This window comes from Aulonocara stuartgranti (genome assembly GCF_965226115.1).
Source record: "Aulonocara stuartgranti genome assembly, chromosome: 3".
In the NCBI taxonomy this organism is placed as follows: Eukaryota; Metazoa; Chordata; class Actinopteri; order Cichliformes; family Cichlidae; genus Aulonocara; species Aulonocara stuartgranti.
In genome coordinates, this window is record NC_138941.1 from 803,624 (window position 1) to 826,223 (window position 22,600).

The 22,600-nt window shown below is 42.6% G+C and overlaps 2 protein-coding genes across 2 annotated transcripts in view; both read left to right on the plus strand.

Annotated features, from left to right (window-relative positions):
- Window positions 1–22,600, plus strand: part of LOC309702163 (uncharacterized protein) — an 854,297-nt gene that overhangs the window by 20,535 nt on the left and 811,162 nt on the right. The window lies entirely within an intron of this gene.
- LOC309696978 (neoverrucotoxin subunit alpha-like) lies at window positions 3,340–22,395 on the plus strand (the record flags this gene model as incomplete). Its single annotated transcript, XM_082518540.1, has 5 exons — window positions 3,340–3,368; window positions 4,299–4,472; window positions 13,557–13,730; window positions 21,333–21,379; window positions 21,528–22,395. The coding sequence occupies 5 exons, from the start codon at window positions 3,340–3,342 to the stop codon at window positions 22,073–22,075; spliced, it is 972 nt and encodes a 323-aa protein (XP_082374666.1). The 3' UTR covers window positions 22,076–22,395.

Below are 22,600 nucleotides of genomic sequence, written 5' to 3' on the forward strand. Positions count from 1 at the left end.
CGGGTCGCGGGGGCAGCAGCCTAAGCAAAGAGGCCCAGACCTCCCTCTCCCCAGCCACCTCCTCCAGCTTATCCGGGGGAATACCAAGGCGTTCCCAGGCCAGCCGAGAGATATAATCTCTCCAGCGTGTCCTGGGTCTGCCCCGGGGCCTCCTCCTGGTGGGACATGCCTGGAACACCTCACCCAGGAGGCGCCCAGGGGGTATCCTTGTCAGATGCCCGAACCACCTCAGCTGGCTCCTTTCGATGTGGAGCAGCAGCGGCTCTACTCTGAGCCCCTCCCGGATGGCCGAACTTCCCACCCTATCTCTAAGGGAGAGGCCAGCCACCCTTCGGAGGAAGCTCATTTCTGCCGCTTGTATCCGCGATCTCGTTCTTTCGGTCACTACCCACAGCTCGTGGCCATAGGTGAGGGTAGGGACGTAGATCGACCGGTAAATTGAGAGCTTCGCTTTTACACTCAGCTCCCTCTTCACCACGACGGACCGGTGCAGCATCCGCATTACTGCAGCTGCAGCCCCAATCCGTCTGTCGATCTCCGGCTCCCTTCTCCCATCACTCGCGAACAAGACCCCGAGATACTTGAACTCCTCCACTTGGGGCAGGAACTCATCTCCGACCCAGAGTGGGCACTCCACCCTTTTCCGGCTGAGAACCATGGCCTCAGATTTGGAGGTGCTGATCCTCATTCCCGCTGCTTCACACTCGGCTGCGAACCGTTCCAGTGCGAGCTGGAGGCCCTCACCCGATGAAGCCAACAGAACCACATCATCCGCAAAAATCAGAGATGAGATTCTGAGGCCACCAAAGCGAAAGCCCTCCGCCACTTGGCTGCGCCTAGAAATCCTGCCCATAAAAATTATGAACAGAACCGGAGACAAAGGGCAGCCCTGGCGGAGCCCATCACCCACCGGGAACGAGTCCGACTTATTGCCGGCAATGCGAACCAAGCTCTTGCAATGGTTGTATCGGGATCGAATGGCCCGTAGCAATGGGCCAGACACCCCATACTCCCGCAACACCTCCCACAGGACACCCCGAGGGACATGGTCGAATGCCTTCTCCAAGTCCACAAAACACATGTAGACTGGTTGGGCAAACTCCCATGCACCATCAAGTATCCTCGAGAGGATAAAGAGCTGGTCCAGTGTTCCGCGACCAGGACGAAAACCGCATTGTTCCTCCTGTATCCGAGGTTCGACTAGCGGACGAACTCTCCTTTCCAGCACCCTGGCATAGACTTTCCCAGGGAGGCTGAGGAGTGTGATACCCCTGTAGTTGGAACACACCCTCCGGTCCCCCTTCTTAAAGATGGGGACCACCACCCCGGTCTGCCAGTCCACAGGTACTGCCCCTGATCACCATGCAACATTGCAGAGGCGTGTCAACCAGGACAGCCCTACAACGTCCAAAGCCTTCAGGAACTCGGGGCGGACCTCATCAACACCAGGGGCTCTGCCACCAAGGAGTTGTTTAACTGCTTCAGTGACCTCGCCCCCGGAAATTGGCGGGTCATTCCCCTCATCCCCAGACTTTGCTTCCTCCTCGGAAGACGTGTCAGTGGGATTAAGGAGGTCCTCGAAGTATTCCTTCCACCGCCTAACAATTTTCTCAGTCGACGTCAGCAGCGCTCCGCCAGCACTATACACAGTGCAGGTAGAGCACCACCAGGTGGTGATCAGTTGACAGCTCAGCCCCTCTCTTTACCCGAGTGTCCAGAACATATGGTCGCAGGTCTGGTGATACGATTACAAAATCGATCATCGACCTACGGCCTAGAGCGTCCTGGTGCCACGTGCACTTATGGACACTCTTATGTTCGAACAGGGTGTTCATTATGGCCAAACTGTGATTAGCACAGAAGTCCAATAACAAAGCACCGCTCGGGTTCAGATCAGGGAGGCCGTTCCTCCCAATCAAGCCCCTCCAGGTCTCGCTGTCGTTACCCACGTGAGCATTGAAGTCTCCCAGCAGGACAACAGAGTCTCCAGGTGGAGCACCTTCCAGCACCCCCCCCCCCCCCCCCCCTCCAGGGACTCTAGGAACTCTGAACTGCCACTCGGCGCATAAGCGCAGATGACAGTCAGGACCCGTTCCCCGACCCTAAGGCGCAGGGAACAAACCCTCTCGTCCACCGGGAAAATCCCCAACGTACCGGCAGCAAGCCGAGGGGATATTAGAATACCCACCCAGCCCGCCGCCTCTCACCAGGGGCAACTCCAGACTGAGACAGAGTCCAGCCCCTCTCCAGGAGACTGGTTCCAGAGCCCAAGCCATGCGTAGAGGTAAGCCCGACTATATCTAGCCGGTACCTCTCAACCTCACGCACTAACTCAGGCTCCTTCCCCACCAGAGAGGTGACATTCCATGTCCCTATTGCCAGTCTTGGCAGCTGGGGGTCAGTCCACCAGGGCCTCCGCTCCTGGCCGCCACCCGGCACACAATGCACCCGACCCCTATGGCGCCTCCTGCGGGTGGTGGGCCTGCGGGAGGATGGGCCCATGTCTCCTCTTCGGGCTGTGCCCGGCCGGGCCCCATGGACTAAGGCCCGGCCACCAGACGCTCGCCCTCGGGCACCCTCCCCGGGCCTGGCTCCAGGGGGGGGCCCTGGTAAACTGTTCTCTCGATATCCTTTTCATAAGGGTCTTCTGAATCGCTCTTTGTCTGGTCCCTCACCCAGGACCAATTTGCCATGGGAGACCCTACCAGGGGGCAAAAGCCCCCAGACAACATAGCCCCTGGGATCCCTGGGACACACAAACCCCTCCACCACGATAAGGTAGCGATTCAAGGAGGAGAACTTGGGCTTCATAATTGAAATTGCCACTCAGGTCCTGTTTCTTGACAGTATTCATATCTAACTGTAAGGCTTCCATAACCAGTGTTCCCACAGAATTACAGTGGGTTCTCTCTGGGTCCTCTACAGTTTCTTCCCACTGTCCACAGACATGCAGTTAGATTACCTGGTGATCTAAACTTCATGCAGGTGTGTGTGTGAGAATGGTTGTCTTTCCCTCTGTGGGCTTAGTGGAAGAGACTGGATGGATCTCTGCTTTGTCTTTGATATATCCTGACAGCAAACATTCTCCATGAAGTCTGCATTTCAGCTCATCTCCTTTATACACACCTTTAACAGGAGGAGTTTTATACAGCTAGTGTTTAAAATCCAGTGTTACTCACAGTTAAATAGCATAACAATTACTGAATTAGTAAGATTTTCTAAAATAATTATTTTAGTTAATATTGTATGATAGTGTACACAGAATTATTAGCTCAGTAGGTAGAGTGGTCGCCCCATGATCATAAGGTCAGGGGTCGAATCCACCGAACAGCTACCTTGATGGTACCCCTGAGCAAGGTACCATCAAGGTACCAATCGTGTGCACTGGACTGGTAGCACTCATAGTGTCATAGGTTGGTTTTTTTTGTTTTTTTTTAAAAGGTTTAACATATAAACAAATTTCATTTGATCACATATATTTTTTGTTTTGTTTTGTTTTTTCCCTTTCTCTCCCAGACTGAGCAGCTGTAACATCTCAGAGGAAGGCTGTGAAAATTTGTTGTCAGTGGTCAGCTCCCAGTCCTGTAGTCTGAGAGAGCTGGACCTGAGTACCGACAGCCTGAAAGCTTCAGCAGTAAAGCTTCTGTCTGCTGCAGTGGAGAGTCCACACGCCAAACTGAATATTCTGAGGTCAGATCAATTTGTATTCTGTTTAGTTCTGTTTGTTTATATGTTTGATGTTTGGTTTTGTTTATATCAACTAACAAAAATAATCAATAATTTAACCAGTAAAGGTAAACTTTATCCAGTTATCCTTGTTCCATAGCATTTTTTTTCATTTATAAGTTAAAGTGAACTTATACTAACCTGCTCAGCACAAGACAATAAGCTATTGCACCCTGATTACACTTTAACAACAATCTTTATTCATGTTTTTATCTTCAGACTTAACATCTGTGAACTCTCAGAGGAAAACTGTGAAGCTCTGTCCTCAGTTCTCAGCTCGCAGTCCTCTAGTCTGACAGAGCTGGACCTGAGTATCAGAATGCTACAGGATTCAGGAGTGAAGCTTCTGTCTGCTGGACTACAACGTTTAAACTGTAAACGGAATACTCTGAGGTCAGATCAGAAAACAGTTTGTTGTTAGAATTATTCAATTATTTAAGTTCATACATATGATGTTGTTTCTTAGTATGTTTATGTTTCCTCTAAAAATAGAAAGTCAAGATTTAATGTTGTGAAATGTATTAACAAACTCAACATGAGTATTTGTTGTATGACTGTCTTTTATTTTTCAGACTGAGTGGCTGTAACCTGTCAGAGAGAAGCTGTGAAGCTCTGTCCTCAGTCCTCAGCTCCCAGTCCTCCAGTCTGAGAGAGCTGGACCTGAGTAACTCTGACCTGCAGGATTCAGGAGTGAAGCTTCTGTCTGCTGGACTAAAGAGTTCACAGTGTGCAGTGGAAACTCTCAGGTCAGGATTCAAACTTTTCCACAGATGATCATTTGAAATGTGACTTATATTATTGTATAAACAGGTAACCTTTATACAGCTGTCAAGTGAACTTTTATTTACATTTGAGTGGATAATTGGACTCTGAATTACTTTCAAAAGTAATTGGCGACTACCGATTGGTTTGCTGTTTGTTTTTTATTCACAGTACTTAATTTTAAAGGCTGATTTCTCAAAATGAGATGTTTATCTTTTCTTCTACAACACTTGGAGCCACCAAATCTTCTTGCTTGATTTATTCATTACAGTTTGATTTAAAGAATATTAGACTCGTAACATAATAAATACATTTATTTCACTTCTTCTTGAGAGAAAGAAAGGGATGACTGGGTGAGCTCCAGTGGTTCATCCCAGCAGAGAGAGCAGCACACTGGGCTGCAAATGATCACAGTAGTAATGGCCATAGTTTGATAAAACAGGCATTCTTACCCTGTAGATAATACAGGGTTCTGGTGCCGATGTGGGGGAGGGGAGTCGCCCGGTACTAACTACATACTGAAGTGTCTTGTGTTCCAAGAACACAACGACCAAGACAGAGAGATCCTACTGGCAACCTTCTGGTTACAAGATGAGCTTCCCAACCCCCAGAACCGCGGTCTTATCCTCCATTTCTGTGTTGATGATAATCACATAATAGGAGAGCAGCTGGGCATCCAGTGGAAGTGTGATGGAAATCAAAATCCTGAATTGGATTCGGTGCGGTTGCGTTACTATTTTTCAACAACCAATCTTATATCAGCTGCATGGAAGTAGCTATAAGTAATCTGGGCGCTACAGCTTTAACCCTTTAAGACTTACCATAGAACCAAGTCCGCCACAGCTTATATTATATTTTTACATGCTGTGGAGCCATTTTTGGGAGCATTTCAAGTTGCTCTACATCAATACAACCATTACAGCCTAAATTTTAATAATATGCATGCATTAAGTGCATAGTAATTACATAAATTGCAAAAAGTGCAATAAACTAAAAAAAAATTGAAAATCGTTTTTGTTTTTTAACATATATTTCTAGTTAGAGAAATTTAAGAGGCTTATCCCTCAAAACTGTAAATACAAAAAAGTTGCACAAAATAGTTTCCCACCACATGAAATTTATTTTGAGTGTCTTCATAGTTTTATTTTTGAAATACACTAATTTCTATACACTGCAGGAAAAACGAAAATAAATATTATAGTGCAAATTTGCAAAAAAGCAGCATATGCATCAAAATAAACTATTTCCAGCAGTGCAATATGAGTCCTAAGCATCCCAGAAACAACACAGAAAGTCAGAAAGTCAAACATAACTTTAAAAAACACTAGTATAGGGTTATGAGGCCATGATGGTAAAAAATACATTTCTGCAAAAATGACATCACTTCCGGTTTTGGGCAGGTCATGGCGGATATGCGATAGTTCACGCTGATGTCAATTCCAAAGTAGGAAGTGTTACAAACAGCTGATCGGATCGGCAAAGCGTGTTTCTGGAATATTATGTTACGCAAAACAGAGTGTGCCCACTCTGACCGGCTTTAAAGGGTTAAGCAGCTGCATGCACTCCCGCGGACAGCGATCACTTTCTGGCAGACGATCACTTTTTGGCACAACACCTGGAGCTAAGGGGGCAAAACAATCGCATGAGTGCTGCTGTTTGGCTGAGGAAGAATAAAGTATTCATGGTAAGCCAATCACATGACCACTTCAAGATTACAAAGCAACAAGGTGACATATACCAGTTTTTAAATTGTGTTGATAGGTCACATAAAACCAGAGTCATGATAAACAATATATACGCAGCGTTTTTTTCCTCAATAGTCTCGTCACTTTTACTGTCTAAGGACAGCACAGCAAGCACTCTCTGCTTATGAGCAAAAAAAACCCCAAATCATCCCTTTCCTGTTGGTGGAAAAATGAACCATGTCGACCAATCAAAAAAATGATATAGCAACATGACATTTGGTTGTTTAGGAAGAGGGGGAAGTTTTAGGAGTGACGGTGTGAGATGTGAGAGATTTGTGACGTTTAGCGTATTTGGAGTGTGTGCATAGTATGTTGTGTTGTGTAGTTAGTGTGTAGGGGAAAAAAGAACAAAAAAAGTTAGTGTGTAGTGTAGTGGATAGTTTTATGTTGTCTGTCAGAACAATGAGGCAATTGCTGAATGTTAAGTGCCCTGAGGCGACTGTTGTGATTTGGCACTATATAAATAGAGTTGAACTGAATGGAATTGTTACAGGTGCTGCCACAAAACCAGCAAATGCAGATTACAGTGTAAACGGTGTCTCCAGGTAGAAACAGCAGTGATACACCTGCTGCTGTCAGACCTGCAGGTATCAGGCTGTGATGTTCTCCTTTATGGTGGACAGAAATTATTTTTTTGGAGTGGCACAAATAATTTGTGGCATCTTATTTAATGCAGAACAGCTGATTGTTCTGTAAATAGTTTGAAATAGTTATTTTTAAAAAATCAAGGTAAAAGGTAAATTGTTACAAATAACAAAATGGTTGTTTGCAAACCTTGTGTATAGGATTTTAAGGGTGTTCGTCTTGTAACCGGAAGGTTGCCGGTTCGAGCCCCGGCTCGGACAGTCTCGGTCATTGTGTCTTTGGGCAAGACACTTCACCTAGCGCCTACTGGTGATGGCCAGAGGGGCCGATGGTGCGATATGGCAGCCTCGCTTCCGTCAGTCTGCCCCAGGGCAGCTGTGGCTACAACTGTAGTTGCCTCCACCAGTGTGTGAATGTGAGAGTGAATGAATAGTGGCATTGTAAAGCACTTTAAGGCCCGAAAAGCGCTATATAAATGCAATCCATTATTATTATTATTATTATTATTATTATTAAAATATTATTAAAATATTAAAATTATTAGATTTCAAGTTAATGATTTATTAAACATGTTTGTGGTTGTAACAGTAAAAAATATAACTTTTTCTACTCATATTGTTTTTTGTCTGATTTTAGGTCAATTGTGTTAATACAGTATGTCAAAATGAAAACATAACTGTAAATTCAGACACGTGAGGTTGTGCTGAAAAGAATGATACCAAACAGGCAAAGTAAATAGTTTTTAAAGGTGGAATATAGAGGTCAAATCAAAAGTAGTTAAAAATGGCCAATTATACCCTGGACCCCAGAGGGTTGAACATTTTTTTTAAAGTAACGCAATAGTTACTTTTCAAGTAATTAATTACTTTTAGTAACTGACTTACAATATTTTAACTCTAAGTAACTACGTAGAGTTAACTATAGTTAGTAGTATAGTTACTAGAGATGGCACGATACCACTTTTTTATGTCCGATACCGATATCATAAATTTGGATATCTGCCGATACCGATATGAATCCGATATAGTGTTTTTTAATCAACAAAACTGTTTTTTTAAATATCTTGCTGCATTTTGTATAAGTTCATACTAAAGTTTAAAACAACAACTACACTAAAGCTATTCTGTTATACCTGTATGCAAAAAAAATATTTCATAGTTCAGCAACACTGATCAATCTAATAAACTTAAACCTACACCATCCTCCCTATTCTGGTATTTTAAAGAGTACTTAGCGTAAATATTAAGCAACCTAACTAATAGGGTTCCAACTCCCAGCAACAACAAAAATAAATAAATAAAAAATAGGGGAACCACCCCTCACGCTCCACCTCATGATGCTTAATCGACGTAATCAACCTTAATTTGATGCAGTGTGGAAAAAAATGCACAGAAATCAATTATTTTTCAAGAAATATTAAATAGATTCAACATCTTTCTTCAACAAAATTGCAGACTGCACAGATGGTACCTTCCCAAAGTAAAAAGTACTATAGCTTACTAGGGTATATATATTAGACTTAATAGTCACTATATACAGTAATTGACTTCTATTCATTTTACATCAAATTAAAACTTTGGGTGTCAGATAATTATTTATTAAAAGCTCGACATTTTAAATGAGAATAAGAAAGAAAAGTATGTCTTTGTGCCCCCTTTTCCCTGTTCATGCCCTATCGGCCCCCCTGACTAAACTTTGCTAGATCCGCCCCTGCACAGTTACCAGCGTCAGCTACGTAGAAAAAGATCCTGGTGTAGAAAGTAATATTAAATAAATTGTAACAACAGCTTATCAAGCTTAAACGTGCTGCTGTTGTTCAGCCACTGGTTTCCTCTTTCTGGTGCAAAGTGGGCCAAAAACAAACAAGAGAGACGGACTCGAGACAGAAAAGCCGATCAGCTGATCATTAAGCAGTTTCATGATTGAAGTAGCAGCAAGAAGAGGCAGTCGTTTGTTAAGCTTAACGCAGGAATGCTTTACAAACATTCAGAGATGGACTTACACACTTGCTTTACTTCTCTCGGGATAACTTTGTCGGAGATGAAATGCCGGGTTGCTAGCGAAGCTCCAAATGCTATCCAGACCACCGACAGGTCCCGCATGCCACAGCTGCTCTATCACGTGATGCATACTGCTCCGACGTGCTAACGTTCTGAGGTGAGTTACGGCGTGTTGCAAGTTTTGTGAGGTGCTTTCGTGATATTTAATGGATCGGATTACATTTTTTATTTTTCTCCGATATCCGATCCAGTAATTTAGGTCAGTATCGGACCGATACCGATACGTAATATCGGATCGGTCCATCTCTAATAGTTACTAGTTACTTCTTGGTAACTACTAACTATAATTACTTGTTCAAAGTCACTTGCCCAACACTGATCCCAAACCATCTCCACTGGGTTTAGGTCAGGTGACTGTATCCTCACTACAGACCGAATAAATCACCTGAATTTGGAAGTCTGCCTCCGTGTTCTTTAACCGGAGCACACCCACCGTACCTGGCCACTCTAAATCAGCTAAACTCCTGGAGACAACACTTTGTCCATTTTATTTAGACACAGCGGCACCTCTGAAGCAAAGTGTTGTCCATTCTTCAAATTTCTATCCCTGGATAAATGAAAATACTCAAAATTTCAAGAGATATTCTGTCAAGTTAGAACGTTTATGGAAGGCTTCCAAGCTTGAGGTTCATCGAGTACATCTCAAGGAATCAATATCCTCACTTAACAACATGATAAAAAAGCTGGAACTGAATAGTTTTCAAATCTAATGGCTTCAGAAAAGAACCAAAGTATTGTTTGATACAATTATGAAAATTGTCTCTCCTGATATTCCTCGTGTACCAGTCTATACTAAATCTGATTGTAATGAATCATTGAACGAACGTGGAAAAAACAGTTGCAGAACAACTTAACGACTTTCTGGAGAAAAACAGTGTTCTGGACATTTTCCAGTCTGGTTTCTGTAAACTGTCCTCCACTGAGATGGCTTAACTTAAAGTGTGTGGTGACATTCTGATGGCAGCAGACTCTGGAGAGTGCACTGAGTTGGATGTCTCCTCTGCTTTTGATACTGTTGATCACAGCATCATGATAAATAGGCTGAAGGACTTGTTCAGGATTACTGGTGTTGCTTTAAAATGGTTTGTCGTATCTACTGTATCTGAGAGATCTTTGACTGTCTGTATGAATCATGTGTTGTCTGAAACATCCGTTCTGCCTTCTGGGGTACCTCAAGGATCTGTTTTAGGCCCGATTCTCTTTTTGGTTTATATACGTCCTCTAGGCCACAGGTGACAAACGCCAGGCCTCGAGGGCTGGTGTCCTGCAGTTTTTAGATGTTTCCTTGATCCATCACATCTGATTTAAATGGTTAAATTCCTCCTCAACACGTCCTGAGGTTCTCCAGAGGCCTGGTAATGAATTTGATTCAGGTGTGCTGACCCAGGGTTAGACCTAAAACCTGCAGGACACCGGCCCTCGAGGCCTGGAGTTCCCCACCCCTGCTCTAGGCCAAATTATCAGATATTACAATAATATTTCTTATCATCTCTACGCTGATGACATTCAGACATTAAGTTATACTGTTCTTTCAAAGATTCTCAGTTTGATACATTTTCTTGTTTAAATAATTGTCTTTCAGGAATCAAATAATTGTGAAACTTCAACTTTCTCCAGTTTAATACGGATAAAACAGAAACTTTGATCATTGCTCCTGATCACATGTCTTCAGAAATTAGGCAGCAGATCAGTTTTTAGGTCCTTCCATTAAATCGAGTCTCAGAAACTTAGGTGTTATTTTCGACAGTTCAATGTTGCTTGAGAAACTCTCTAAACAACTGTTTCAAAACTGTTTTTATCATCCAAGAAACATTTCTAAACTCAGACTGGTGTCAAAGGCAGAACTTGAGATGATTCTTCATGCTTTTATCTCTACTCACTTGGAGTATTGTAATGGTCTTTTTACTTGTCTCAACAAATCAGCTCTGGAGCTTCACACTGTACAGAATGCTGCGGCGAGACTTTTAACTGGCACAAACAAGAGGTCACACATTACTCCAGTTTTGGCTTCTTTTCATTGGTTGCCACTAAATTTTAGGGTTCATTTTAACATTATACTCATAACTTTTAGAGCTGTACATGGTGAAGCTCCTCAGTGCATCTCTGACCTGTTGAAACCTCATGCTTCATACTTAGGTCTTTAGGTCAGAGGTCACTATTGGTCCCACAGACTCGGTTCAACACACGTGGGGATCGAGCTTTTCAGGCACCAAGGCTGTGGAACTCCCTGCTGTTATCTTTATGCTGTCTAGACTCCACTGACTCTTTGAAAAAGCAGATGAAGACATTTCTATACAAACGAGATTATGTGCTATATAAATATATTCTACTTACTTACTTGAATAATAGTTCATTTATGAATATTTTTTTATTAAAATATTTATTTTCTTTACTTTATCACCCAATTAAATTATAATTCTGTAAATAAGGGTGATAGTGTGGCCTGTGTAGGTTGTCTTCAGGTTCTCTGCTTCCTCCCACAGTCCAAAAACATGCATGCTGGGTTAACTGGAGTGATTGTGAGCATAAATGCATAAGTGTTTACCTGGCTACATCACCGTGGTTACTGATGCTGAACCTATAACCTGGTCTGGATCAGGTTATATTCAGAGTGTGTGTTTTAAAATTGACTGAAGTGCCTCGTTTTCACTGAGCCTTTCATTTACAGAAAGCTTTAAGTGTGATATAGATTCAGTCATATCTGACTAATGTCAGTGAGTGAGGCCGAGCTGTAAAGTCACATTTCTGCTAATTAGCACACCAGCTAACTAGCACACCGGCTATCTAGCAAACCAGCTAAGTAGCAGACCAGCTAACTAGCGAACCGGCTAACTAGCACACTGGCTAACTAGTACACCAGCCGACTAGCGAACCGGCTAACTAGCATACCAGCTAACTAGCACACCAGCTGACTAGCGAACCGGCTAAATAGCACACTGGCTAACTAGCACACCAGCTAACTAGCAGACCAGCTAACTGCAGCCACAGGCTGAAGGACGATTAAATGTAGTGGAGATATCAGGGATTACACTGGTGTGTCCGATTCACTCTTTAGCACTCCAGTCACTCTGGTGTGTCAGCCAGAGCACCACTGAAGGCCCAGCGTGTGGAATAAGGAGCTTAAGGTTTGGTTTGAGGCACTTTATTCTTTCACTGATTGATTCTTGTGGCTGTGATCACGTGTGTGGTTTCTTACAAAAAGGAAGTACACAATACAAATACATGACAAATAAGATGAATAGATAAGATACATATCCAGTTATATGCATACGTCAGTATAGCTAACATAACCATATATAAGGTCAAAGATCACAGTACTATAATGCAGTAATGTTAAACACAAAGGTGTATATCTACATAAATCTATCCTATCAGTGATCAGAGTACTGTAGTATACTTCCACTACATAAACTATAGAAACTAAACGACATTAGTGTGACTTTAAGTTACCATCAGTACAGACGAACTGATGGTAGTTGTACAAAATAAAGGCATTGCAATTATTGTGAAGGGCTTCCGGTTAAACTAAGATCAGCTGATTACCTCATAACAAATTGTTTGCTATAGAACGCAGCTCCCACTCTTCATTAATATCATGTACTGTAACTCCCAAGTAACCATGGTTACCCAGCCACGCCCAGTAGTCTCCAGAGAGACCAACAGCTGGTGCACGTTGTAACGCCGTGGCTTTCATAGTCTCTCCTTTTTCTACAGCTCATGTGTTCTTCTTGTGATGGTGCGTCTTGAGGGAGGCTCATACATGCCGTCATTTGTTGATCCTAAGAACGTTCCTCAGACCGACTTCTTCAACAACACTAATTGGCCTGCAGTTTGTAGCTACTCACTTCACTGTGGCGTCTGTTAGCTTGTCTTTCTTTGGTTTATCTTGACTCCTCCCACTAGCTGAATCTACGTAGTCTGCCCAAGCCTCCCACCTCTGTTTGTTTGGGTGGTTTGTTTGCTGCCATCAACAGCGTGTAATGCATTTAAATGATACTTCAGACTTGAAGTACTCCGACGATAAAAAACTCAACTTTGCTTAAAAATAACTTTAGTTGTATCAACACTGCCCTCTGGAATAATTAGACTTTGGTGACAAACTGATGTGATCTCCATGTTTCCTTTGTTGGACTGTGGGCGAGTGTCAGAACTGAATGTACTGAGTAACATGTGGAGTTTAAATATGTGTCAGTTCCAGTTTTAGAGCTCTAAAGTGCAGCTATCATGTTAGGAATATGTTAGGAATAGACAGGAACACTGAGCACACTGAGGTCAAATCTTTATTTATCCAGTTCATCTGTAGGCTGAGCTCAGTCCATCCATTTAGTGAAATGATGTTTAAAGGTCTCCTTGTTCTGTGAGCGTGCACAGATCCTGAAGCAGAAAGCCTGGGTTACAGAGAAATGATCATCACTGTGATGATGCTCACCATCTCTGACTGGGATTTGAGGTTTTGTCAAAGCAGCAAAGAAAGCCTGGCTATGTTGGACTGGGTGTGGAAGCAGCTCCCAGTTTGAGTTCAGGAGACAGACACCCTCTCTACTTTGAAGATCAGCTTCAAACTTTCCTTTTTGATAAAACTTATAGTTAGAGCTGGATCAGGTGACCCTGAACCATCACTTAGTTATGCTGCTATAGAGATGGATAACAGATGGATTGTTGTTTTGTGTGTCTGCAGTCTGTCAGGCTGTCTGATCACAGAGGAAGGCTGTACTTCTCTGGCCTCAGCTCTGACCTCCAACCCCTCCCATCTGAGAGAGCTGGACCTGAGCTACAATCATCCAGGTGACTCAGGAATGAAGCTTCTGTCGGCTGGACTGAAGGATCCAGGCTGGAGACTGGACACTCTCAGGTATGGAGAGAATGTCTGATAGAGGAGGAAGAGCTGGAATCATTTCCTGTGTCTTTCACTCACTTCCTGTTTGTTTCCTGCAGATGAGACATGAACAATCACACATGCAGGAATATTTTCAGGGACAGACACACTAGTCTAGCTGGATAGTACATGGATATTTATGTAGGGGGTCTTCAAGGAGTCTGTTTGCAGGAACATTAATGATAACTGATAAGTCATGTTGAGAGTTTCATTAAAAGTAGACTTACAGTTAGGTAATATTTGGACAGAGACAACATTTTGTAACTTTAGATACAAGTATCAGCCATGTGTGTGTTTCCCATGCTGTATGTCCACAGTCACAGTGACAGTCAGTGACACTGACAGAAGGATGAAACAAGGCTGTGAATCATTTCAGTCTGTGTGTGTGACAAAGAGGCAGACAGGAGCAGCTAACATTTGGAAATGGAAGCTTACTGGAAACACTACATTCACGGCTGAATTCACAATAGATTTGTTCTCAAGTGCACATTTAGCAGCTAATGCTAATACTGTTTTCCCTTTGCTTTCTACAGCAGCTATTGCTAAGTAGGCCACTTTGCTCCGCTAAGGATTTGTGTGACCATGATGGAGACTCTGATAAGCTAATGCTGCTAAGCTAATGCTGTTTATGGGCCCTGTTAGAATCAATATTTCATTCTCATTCTGTTGTTTGAGAACAATATTAACGTTTCACATCATTATAACACAAGAGAAAAGGGTATTGGCATTAGCTACTAGTGCTTATTCACCTCAAATTACCTTTAGCTGCTAATGGCAGCCTACTTAGCATTAACTCCTCACTAATATAATGCTAATTTACATCAAATTAGCATTAACTGCTCATATTGTTATAAGGAAAGAGAAAACGGTATTAGCATTTGCTGCTAATAATTATTCACCCCTAATTAGAATAAGCCGCTAAAAGCAGCCAACTTAGCATTAATTCCTCACTTTGTTGTTACCTAACGGAAAAGAGTATTAGTATTAGCTACTATCATTTTTAATAAGTAAGAGAAAACAGTATTAGCAGTAGCGCATAATGCTAATTCACGTCAACGTAGTATTAGTTAATAATGGCAGCCTACTTAGCATTAACTGCTCACTAATATAATGCTAATTCGCATCAAATTAGCATTAGCTGCTCAAGTTGTTATAAGGAAAAAGAGAAAACGGTATTAGTATTAGCTGCTAATAATTATTCACCCCTAATTAGAGTTAGCCCCTAATGGCAGTCTACTTAGCATTAACTCCTGACATTGTTATAATGCAGGGGAAAAGAGTTACCATTATCGGATAATGCTAATTCTCATCAAATTAGCATTAGTTAATAACGGTAGACTTCATATCATTAGCTGCTGTCATTCTTACAAAGCAAACAGTATGAGCATTAGCTGTTAATCCTTTTTCATCTAAAATTAGAATTAGCCACTAATGGCGTATTGTTAAAAAGTAAGAAAAAACATTGTTAGCATAAGCGGATAATGCTAATTCATCTCAAATTAGTATTAGCTAATAATGGCACCTGCTTAGTATTAGCTGGTCACATTGTTATAAGGCAAGATATGGTATTAGCATTAGCTGCCAATTTCTATTTACCTAAAATTAGCATTAGCCACTAATGGTAGCCTATAGCAAAAACTTCTTAATGCTAAATGAAGTTAATTAATGCTAAGTAGGTTTAACTGAAATTAAAGTAGTGTTAGCATTAGCTGCTGATATTGTTAAAAGGTAAGATAAAACATTGCTAGCAGCAGCGGATAATGCTAACACACATAATAATTAGCATTACCTAATAATGGCAGCCTTCTTAGCATTAGCTGCTCATATTGTTATAATGCAAGGGAAAAGAGTTGGCAAAAACAGTGTTAGCATTAGTGGATAATGCTAATTCACCTAAATTAGCATTAGCTAATAATGGCTACGTACTTAGCATTACCTACAAATATTGATATAAAGCAAGAAAATATGGTATTAGCATTAGCTTCTAATGCTTTCTCATCTAAAATTAGAATTAGCCACTAATGGCATCCTATTTAGCATTAACTCTTCACATCGCAAGGGAAAAATTAGAATTCAATAAAAAAAAAAAGTGTTCACATTAGCTACTTGTATTGTTAAAAAGTAAGAAAAAACATTGTTAGCATAAGGGGATAATGCTAATTCACCTCAAATTAGTATTAGCTAATAACGGCAACCTACATAGCATTAGCTGGTCACATTGTTATAAAGCAAGAAAATATGGTATTAGCATTATCTGCCAATTCCTATTCACCTAAAATTAGCATTACCTGCTAATGGCAGTCTACTTAGCATTAACTCCTCACTAATGTGATGCTAATTCACATTAAATTAGCTTTAGCATTAGCTGCTAGCATCAGCCTACCTAGCACTAGCTGCTCACATTGTTAAAAGGGAAGAGAATACGATATTAGCATTAGCTGGTAATATTTATTCACCCCTAATTAGAATTAGCCACTAATGGCAGCATACTTAGCGTTAACTCCTCACATCGTTGTAATGCAAATGAGGCTAACTTGCATTAAATTAGACTGCTGTTATTAGCTAATGCTATTTAGCAGTAGCTGCTCACATTGTTATAAAGCAATATTTGCTAATGCGTATTTGCCTTAAATTAGACGTAGGTGCTAATGGCAGCCTACTCAGCATTAGCAGCTCAGATGTTATAATGCTAGGAAAAAGACTGTTAGCATTAGCCGTTCACATTGTTATAAAGTTAAGGGAAATAGTGTTAGCATTAGCTACTCACATTTTTAAAAAAAGTAAGTGTTAGCATTAGTGCATAATGCTAATTCATGTCAAATTAGCATTAGTTAATAACGGCAGCCTATTTAGCATTAGCAGATAATGTTGACCTTGGCCCACTGGAAAAGTTCAGAACTAAAGATTTAGGAGTGTTTCTCGATAGCTCTTTCTCGTTTGAGAAACAAATGAATTCTGTTATTAAAACCAGCTGTAAGGTTTATATTGTTGATTGTCATTTATGCTTAGAAATATTTACTCATATATGCTTAGAGTTGTATAATCGATTGCATAATGATAGAGGTTTGATCCTTAGTAGTCTGTAAAGACTCTGTGTGCCTTCCAGAGTGCTCTGGCATGCACACACCACTTGGGGCCATGAGAGAGGTCGTACCCTCTCTTACTGATTTATGGTGTAGGACAGAGGTCTCAAACTCAATTTAGCTGGGGGCCGCTGCAGGCAGAGTCTGGGTGAGGCTGGGCCACATTAGGTTTTCTACAAGAAAGGCATGGTTAAAAAATTCCAATCTTCTCAAATCTCTTTATTTTTATTTTTTAACACAAAATATGAAAAATGAATAAACAAATTAAGAATTAATAAGAAAATCAATCAATCTGTAATACATAAATAAAATAATAATAAGATATTTTTAGTCAGTGAACTTGTGTGTTTCTTTCAGTCTTCTATATCTGCTGTGTTTAGATTGAAATGTCTGTATTAACAGTTCTATAACCTTCTTCTGAACATGAATGGAACACTGTAGAAAATGAACTGTTCTTCTGAACATGGCTTCTCTTGCCTACTCCTTGCTGCTAGAGACCTGGCAGCGTTTCCTCTCGCATAGCCGAGCCAGATTTGGCCTGAGGGAGGAAGCAGTTGCGACCCTCAGTATGTCTTGAAGATGATCATCCGTAAGTCTGGACCTGTACTTGGACTTATTGAAGTTCAAAGTGGAGAAGAGCTTTTGGCACAAGTATGTGCTACCAAAAAGGCACATGGTCCGCTTGAACATTCGGGAAAGCCGAGGGAAACTAGGGCTCAAGTCTCTCAAAAATTGTCCAAGCTTGTCTGCTTTTCCACTCACCTCCCTGAACTTTGCTTTGAGTTCAGAGTTGCACTGCAGCTCAATGAGCTCCATTTGAAGCACAGAAGGGGCATCTTGCACATCAAAGGAGAAGGGGTCCGCAAAAATGTGAAAGGTGGCTCTGTGTGTCTTGAAGTCAGCAAATCTGTGATCAAATTCCTCCTGTAGCCTCAAAATGACATCAACATACTCGTCAGCACTGAATGGTGTGCCTGCATCCACGAGTGCCTTGCATGCTGGGAAATGGCAAAGGTTTGTCTGAGAGAGCTGAGCTTTCCAGAGCGCCAGTTTTGTGGAGAATGCTCTCACGTTGTCATAGGCAGCACTGACAAGTTGCCCCTGGCCTTGTAACGTCTTGTTCAGTACATTAAGCTCATGTGTCATATCAACAAGAAAAGCTGAGTCCATGAGCCATTTGGGATCAGTTAGCACAGGAACACTAACTCCATCCTTCTCCATGAAGGCTTCACTTCTGCTCTCAACTCAAAAAGTCTCTTTAATACATTTCCCCTGCTGAGCCAACGTACCTCAGTGAAGTCGAGCACATCCCCATATTCTGACTCCATTTCCTCTAAAAAAGCACAGAACCTTCGGTGCTTTAAGCCCCTGGATCTGATTTGGTTGATGCATTTCACAACAATAGACATCACATTGTCAAACTTCAGGCATTTGCTGCAAAGGACCTGCTGATGGATGATGCAGTGCAGAGCAATGGCCTCCTCCACGCCTTCCTCTTCCAGTTTGTTTTGTGCCACCAGTCCATGTTTCCTCCCTGTCATTGATGGCGCTCCATCTGTTGTTATTCCAACAAACCTCTTCCATGGCAAACCAACATTCTCAATGGCATCACACAGCTTGTAAATATCTGCTGAGCGGTGGTCTGGCCATGCATTGGAATTACTGTGAGCAGCTCCTCCATCACTTCAAAACTGTCATCAACACCACGGACATACATTGGGAGCTGGGCAGTGTCGGTGATGTCTGTGGTCTCATCAAGAGCGACTGAGTATACACTGAAACATTTGGCTTTCTCACACAGTTGGTCATAAATGTCACTTGACAGGTCAGAAATGCGATCTGCTGCGGTGTTGGCAGAAAGGCTGATGTTGCTAAACTGACCTTTCTTTCCCGGACAGACTATATTTGCAGCCTGCAATATGCACTTTTAGACAAATGCACCTTCTGTGAATGGCTTCCCTGCTTTAGCAATCATCTCACTAACCACGTGGCTCCGACTGCTGCATTATTCTCTTTGGTTGCTTTCTTGGAGAAATCTTGCTGCCTCAGTAGATCTGTTTTAAGACTGGCAACCCGGTTCGCTCTCTCGTCTCCCTGGTATTTTGCATCCAGCTCAGCATGTCTAGTTGTGTAATGACGTTTCAAATTGTATTCCTTGTGCAGCGCAACTTTCTCTGTGCAAATAAGACAGGTCGGGGTGCCCCTGTGCTCAACAAAGAAATATTGCATTTCCCACTTTTCCTGAAATTGTCGGTGCTCATCACCAACCTTTCTCTTCACCGCAGGCTTTGAAAAAGACATGTTTGGGGCTATGTGACATTTATAATTCTACTTGGTGTCACTGTCGCATTGAAGTTTCAATCAAGCGTTTAGCCGACGGACGGGGAACATCTCAACGCGTAGAGAACGTCATTTCTGCTTCTTTTTCTTGCAACCGTAGCACGGCGATCGGCAGATAAAAAGCCGGTAGCAGTCTCCTTTGTTTTTACGCTCGATGTTCATGTCTTTCATGACGACACGAACACCGTGGCGTTTGCAGATGGTAGAAAGTGCAGGGATAGCGAGCGCAAAACAGGCGACTGCTCACGGCGCCGGGCTGTTGTTACAGGAGAAAGAAGCGGAAATGACACCGTGACATATAACAAATAACATCAGCTGTTTCTGATGTTAGTTGTTTTGACTGCTTTTACATTATATTGAAATATATGTAATGTTCATGTTTGCTGCAATGCAAACGCAGTGATGCAAATAAAAACATGGAGCCACAAATTACGGTGCGACCCTATAATTAGTCCGGGTTACCGGGGACTGTTGTTGCCGATGAACAGGTGTCACTATGTGACTGCAGACTAAATTGGGCTGCATTGAGTTCATGACTTTTCTTTTATCCCGCCGCCTACGCATCACTGTGAGAGTTAATATGAGATCTCTCTCTGTGGAAAAATAACTTTAAATCCCACTGACGTGTGTATAAATCTATATACGTATAATGTCCCGCTGGGCAGCAACTTAAAAAAACAACTTTTTTTGAAGTGTTGTGAACGCAGCGCGCTGGGGCGAATGTCGGCGTTTGCCCAATAGAAAGGAGGAAGCCAGCCAGGCACAGGAAAGAAAGAAACACTCCAGGGCAACGCTGCTGGAACTTTGACTCATTGAGAAATGTTTCCCTGCTTGCATCAAGCCCGGCTGGTGTCCCCTGAGATCCATATCCCACCCTGATTGGTGGGTTAATTCAGCTCCGCCCACAACACTGTAAAGTGTCATACATTATCAAACTAACATTACATTTTCATATTAAGGTGGGGCCAAAAACTATCGTCCTGCGGGCCGCAATTGGCCCGCGGGTCACGAGTTTGAGACCCCTGGTGTAGGAGGACACCTACTCTGTGTCTGGTTAAGTATAAGAGCCCTTTGTTAGGGGGACCACTGGACTCTTAGCACCAGCTTTGGGGTCACAGGGTCACATCTGGAACACACACACACACACACACACACACACACACACACACACACACACACACACACACACACACAGACACACACACACACACACACACACAGACACACACACAGACACAGACACACACACACACACACACACACACAGACACAGACACACACACACACAGACATGCACACAGACACACACGCACACACAGACACAGACACACACACACACACACACACAGACACAGACACACACACACACAGACACACACACACACACACACACACACACAGACACACACACACACACCTACACTATGCACAGACTGGTACTCTTTGTTCATACCTGTGTAAGACGTCATAATGAACTTGTGCATATTCATGTAAGCTCAATAAAGAGCAGTGTTACGAGGGAGCAGACGAGAGCGACTGAGGTCAAGTGAAGGAACGGCGCTGTCACAGTTCTCTCCCTCATCAATTGTCTGGTTCCAGCGGTGGGTCTGTGCTAGACGACCCATCACCAGCTTTTTCCACTGGTTACCAGTACGTGGTAGAATCCACTTCCAGATCTGGTTGTCTTTAAATCTGTGAATGGATTGGCTCCATCTTATCTCTCTTTAACAAAAGAATCCAAGTGGAGCCCTCAGGTCTGCAGATAAGCAGCTTCTGACCAGAACTAGACGTAAAAACAGAGGTGAGCTTTATCGATGGCTGCAGCCAAACTCTGGAACAGTCGCCCTTCACATCAGGTCGTCACCAACACTGGACATTTTTAAAAGCCGGTTGGAAACACATTTGTACTCTGTAGCTTTCAATCCTGACCAGTCTTTATAGTCATTACTGTGTATGTTTCCTATTTTCTCTCTACTCTGTGCAGCACTTTGGCTCAAGCTGTTTTTAAATGTGCTGATAAATAAATGTAGATTTCTTTGAATAAAACAGTGGAGCCGAGCTTTGAGCTCAGTGTGTAACAGTGTGTGTGTGAGAGCCATGTAATGTCCATGTGTGCATGCTGACTGTGCTGCTCTGACCCCCCTCCTCCTTTCAGGGTGGAGCCTGCTGGAGTCCGATGGTTGAGACCAGGTCTGAGGAAGTGTAAGTGTGTTTTTAATGGGATTCATGAAAACAAAGCAGCACACATTCAACCATCTTCATCATGTCAGGAGTCATCATCAAAGTGTCAATCAATGAACAGATGATGGATCAATAACTGCAGCTGGATTGTGTTTGTTCTCTCCATCAGATTCCTGTCAACTCACAATCGACACAAACACAGTGAACACAAAGCTCCAACTGTCTGACAACAACAGGAAGGTGACACGTGTGGAGGAGGTTCAGTCATATCCTGATCATCCAGACAGATTTGATGATGTTTATCCTCAGCTGCTGTGTAGAAATGGTCTGACTGGTCGCTGTTACTGGGAGGTCGAGTGGAGAGGAAGCGTTTATATATCAGTGAGTTACAGAAGCATCAGAAGGAAAGGAGGCAGTTATGACTGTTTGTTTGGAAACAATGATCAGTCCTGGAGTCTGTACTGCTATAATGGTCCTCAGTCTGTCCTTCACAATAACAGCTACACATCCATCTCCTCCTCCTCCTCCTCCTCCTCCTCTGTCTCTAACAGAGCAGCAGTGTATGTGGACTGTCCTGCTGGCACTCTGTCCTTCTACAGAGTCTCCTCTGACACTCTGATCCACCTCCACACCTTCAACACCACATTCACTCAAACTCTTTATCCTGGGTTTAGGTTCAGTTCCTTGTTTCCTGGTGGCTCAGTGTCCCTGTGCTGAGTGGAGTGTAAAGAGTGTCTCCTGTTACAGAAACACTCTGACTGTTGAACAGATAGTTCAGTCTGTACATGTCTGTCTCTTTCACTCACAAACACGTTTTCAGATTCATGGATTCAATCAGTTGATGTTTGAAACTCTTCTAAATGATTCCTTGTAAACTTCTTCAGTCACAAACAAACAGGAAGTGATGTCACATGTGTTCCTGTCCACACAGCAGAATGAGTCTATTGCTGACAGTGATGTACAAACAGAGTGAGCATTTCTGAGGCCCAAAATAAACTGAGTAGTTCACTGAATGAACAATGGACTGTGAGCTCAGTTCCTTCATCATTAGTATGGATTATATATGTATATGTATTATATTAGTATCATATATATCAGGTGCTGCTGCTTTCAGTCATTGTGCAAATGTGCTGTTTGTAAGCTTGTAAAGCTGCAGTCAGCTGAGACTGAAGAAGTCACCTGATCAGTGAGCAAACGTTTCTGAAAACGTCCAGATGAACAGAATCAACCTTTTGGGATCAG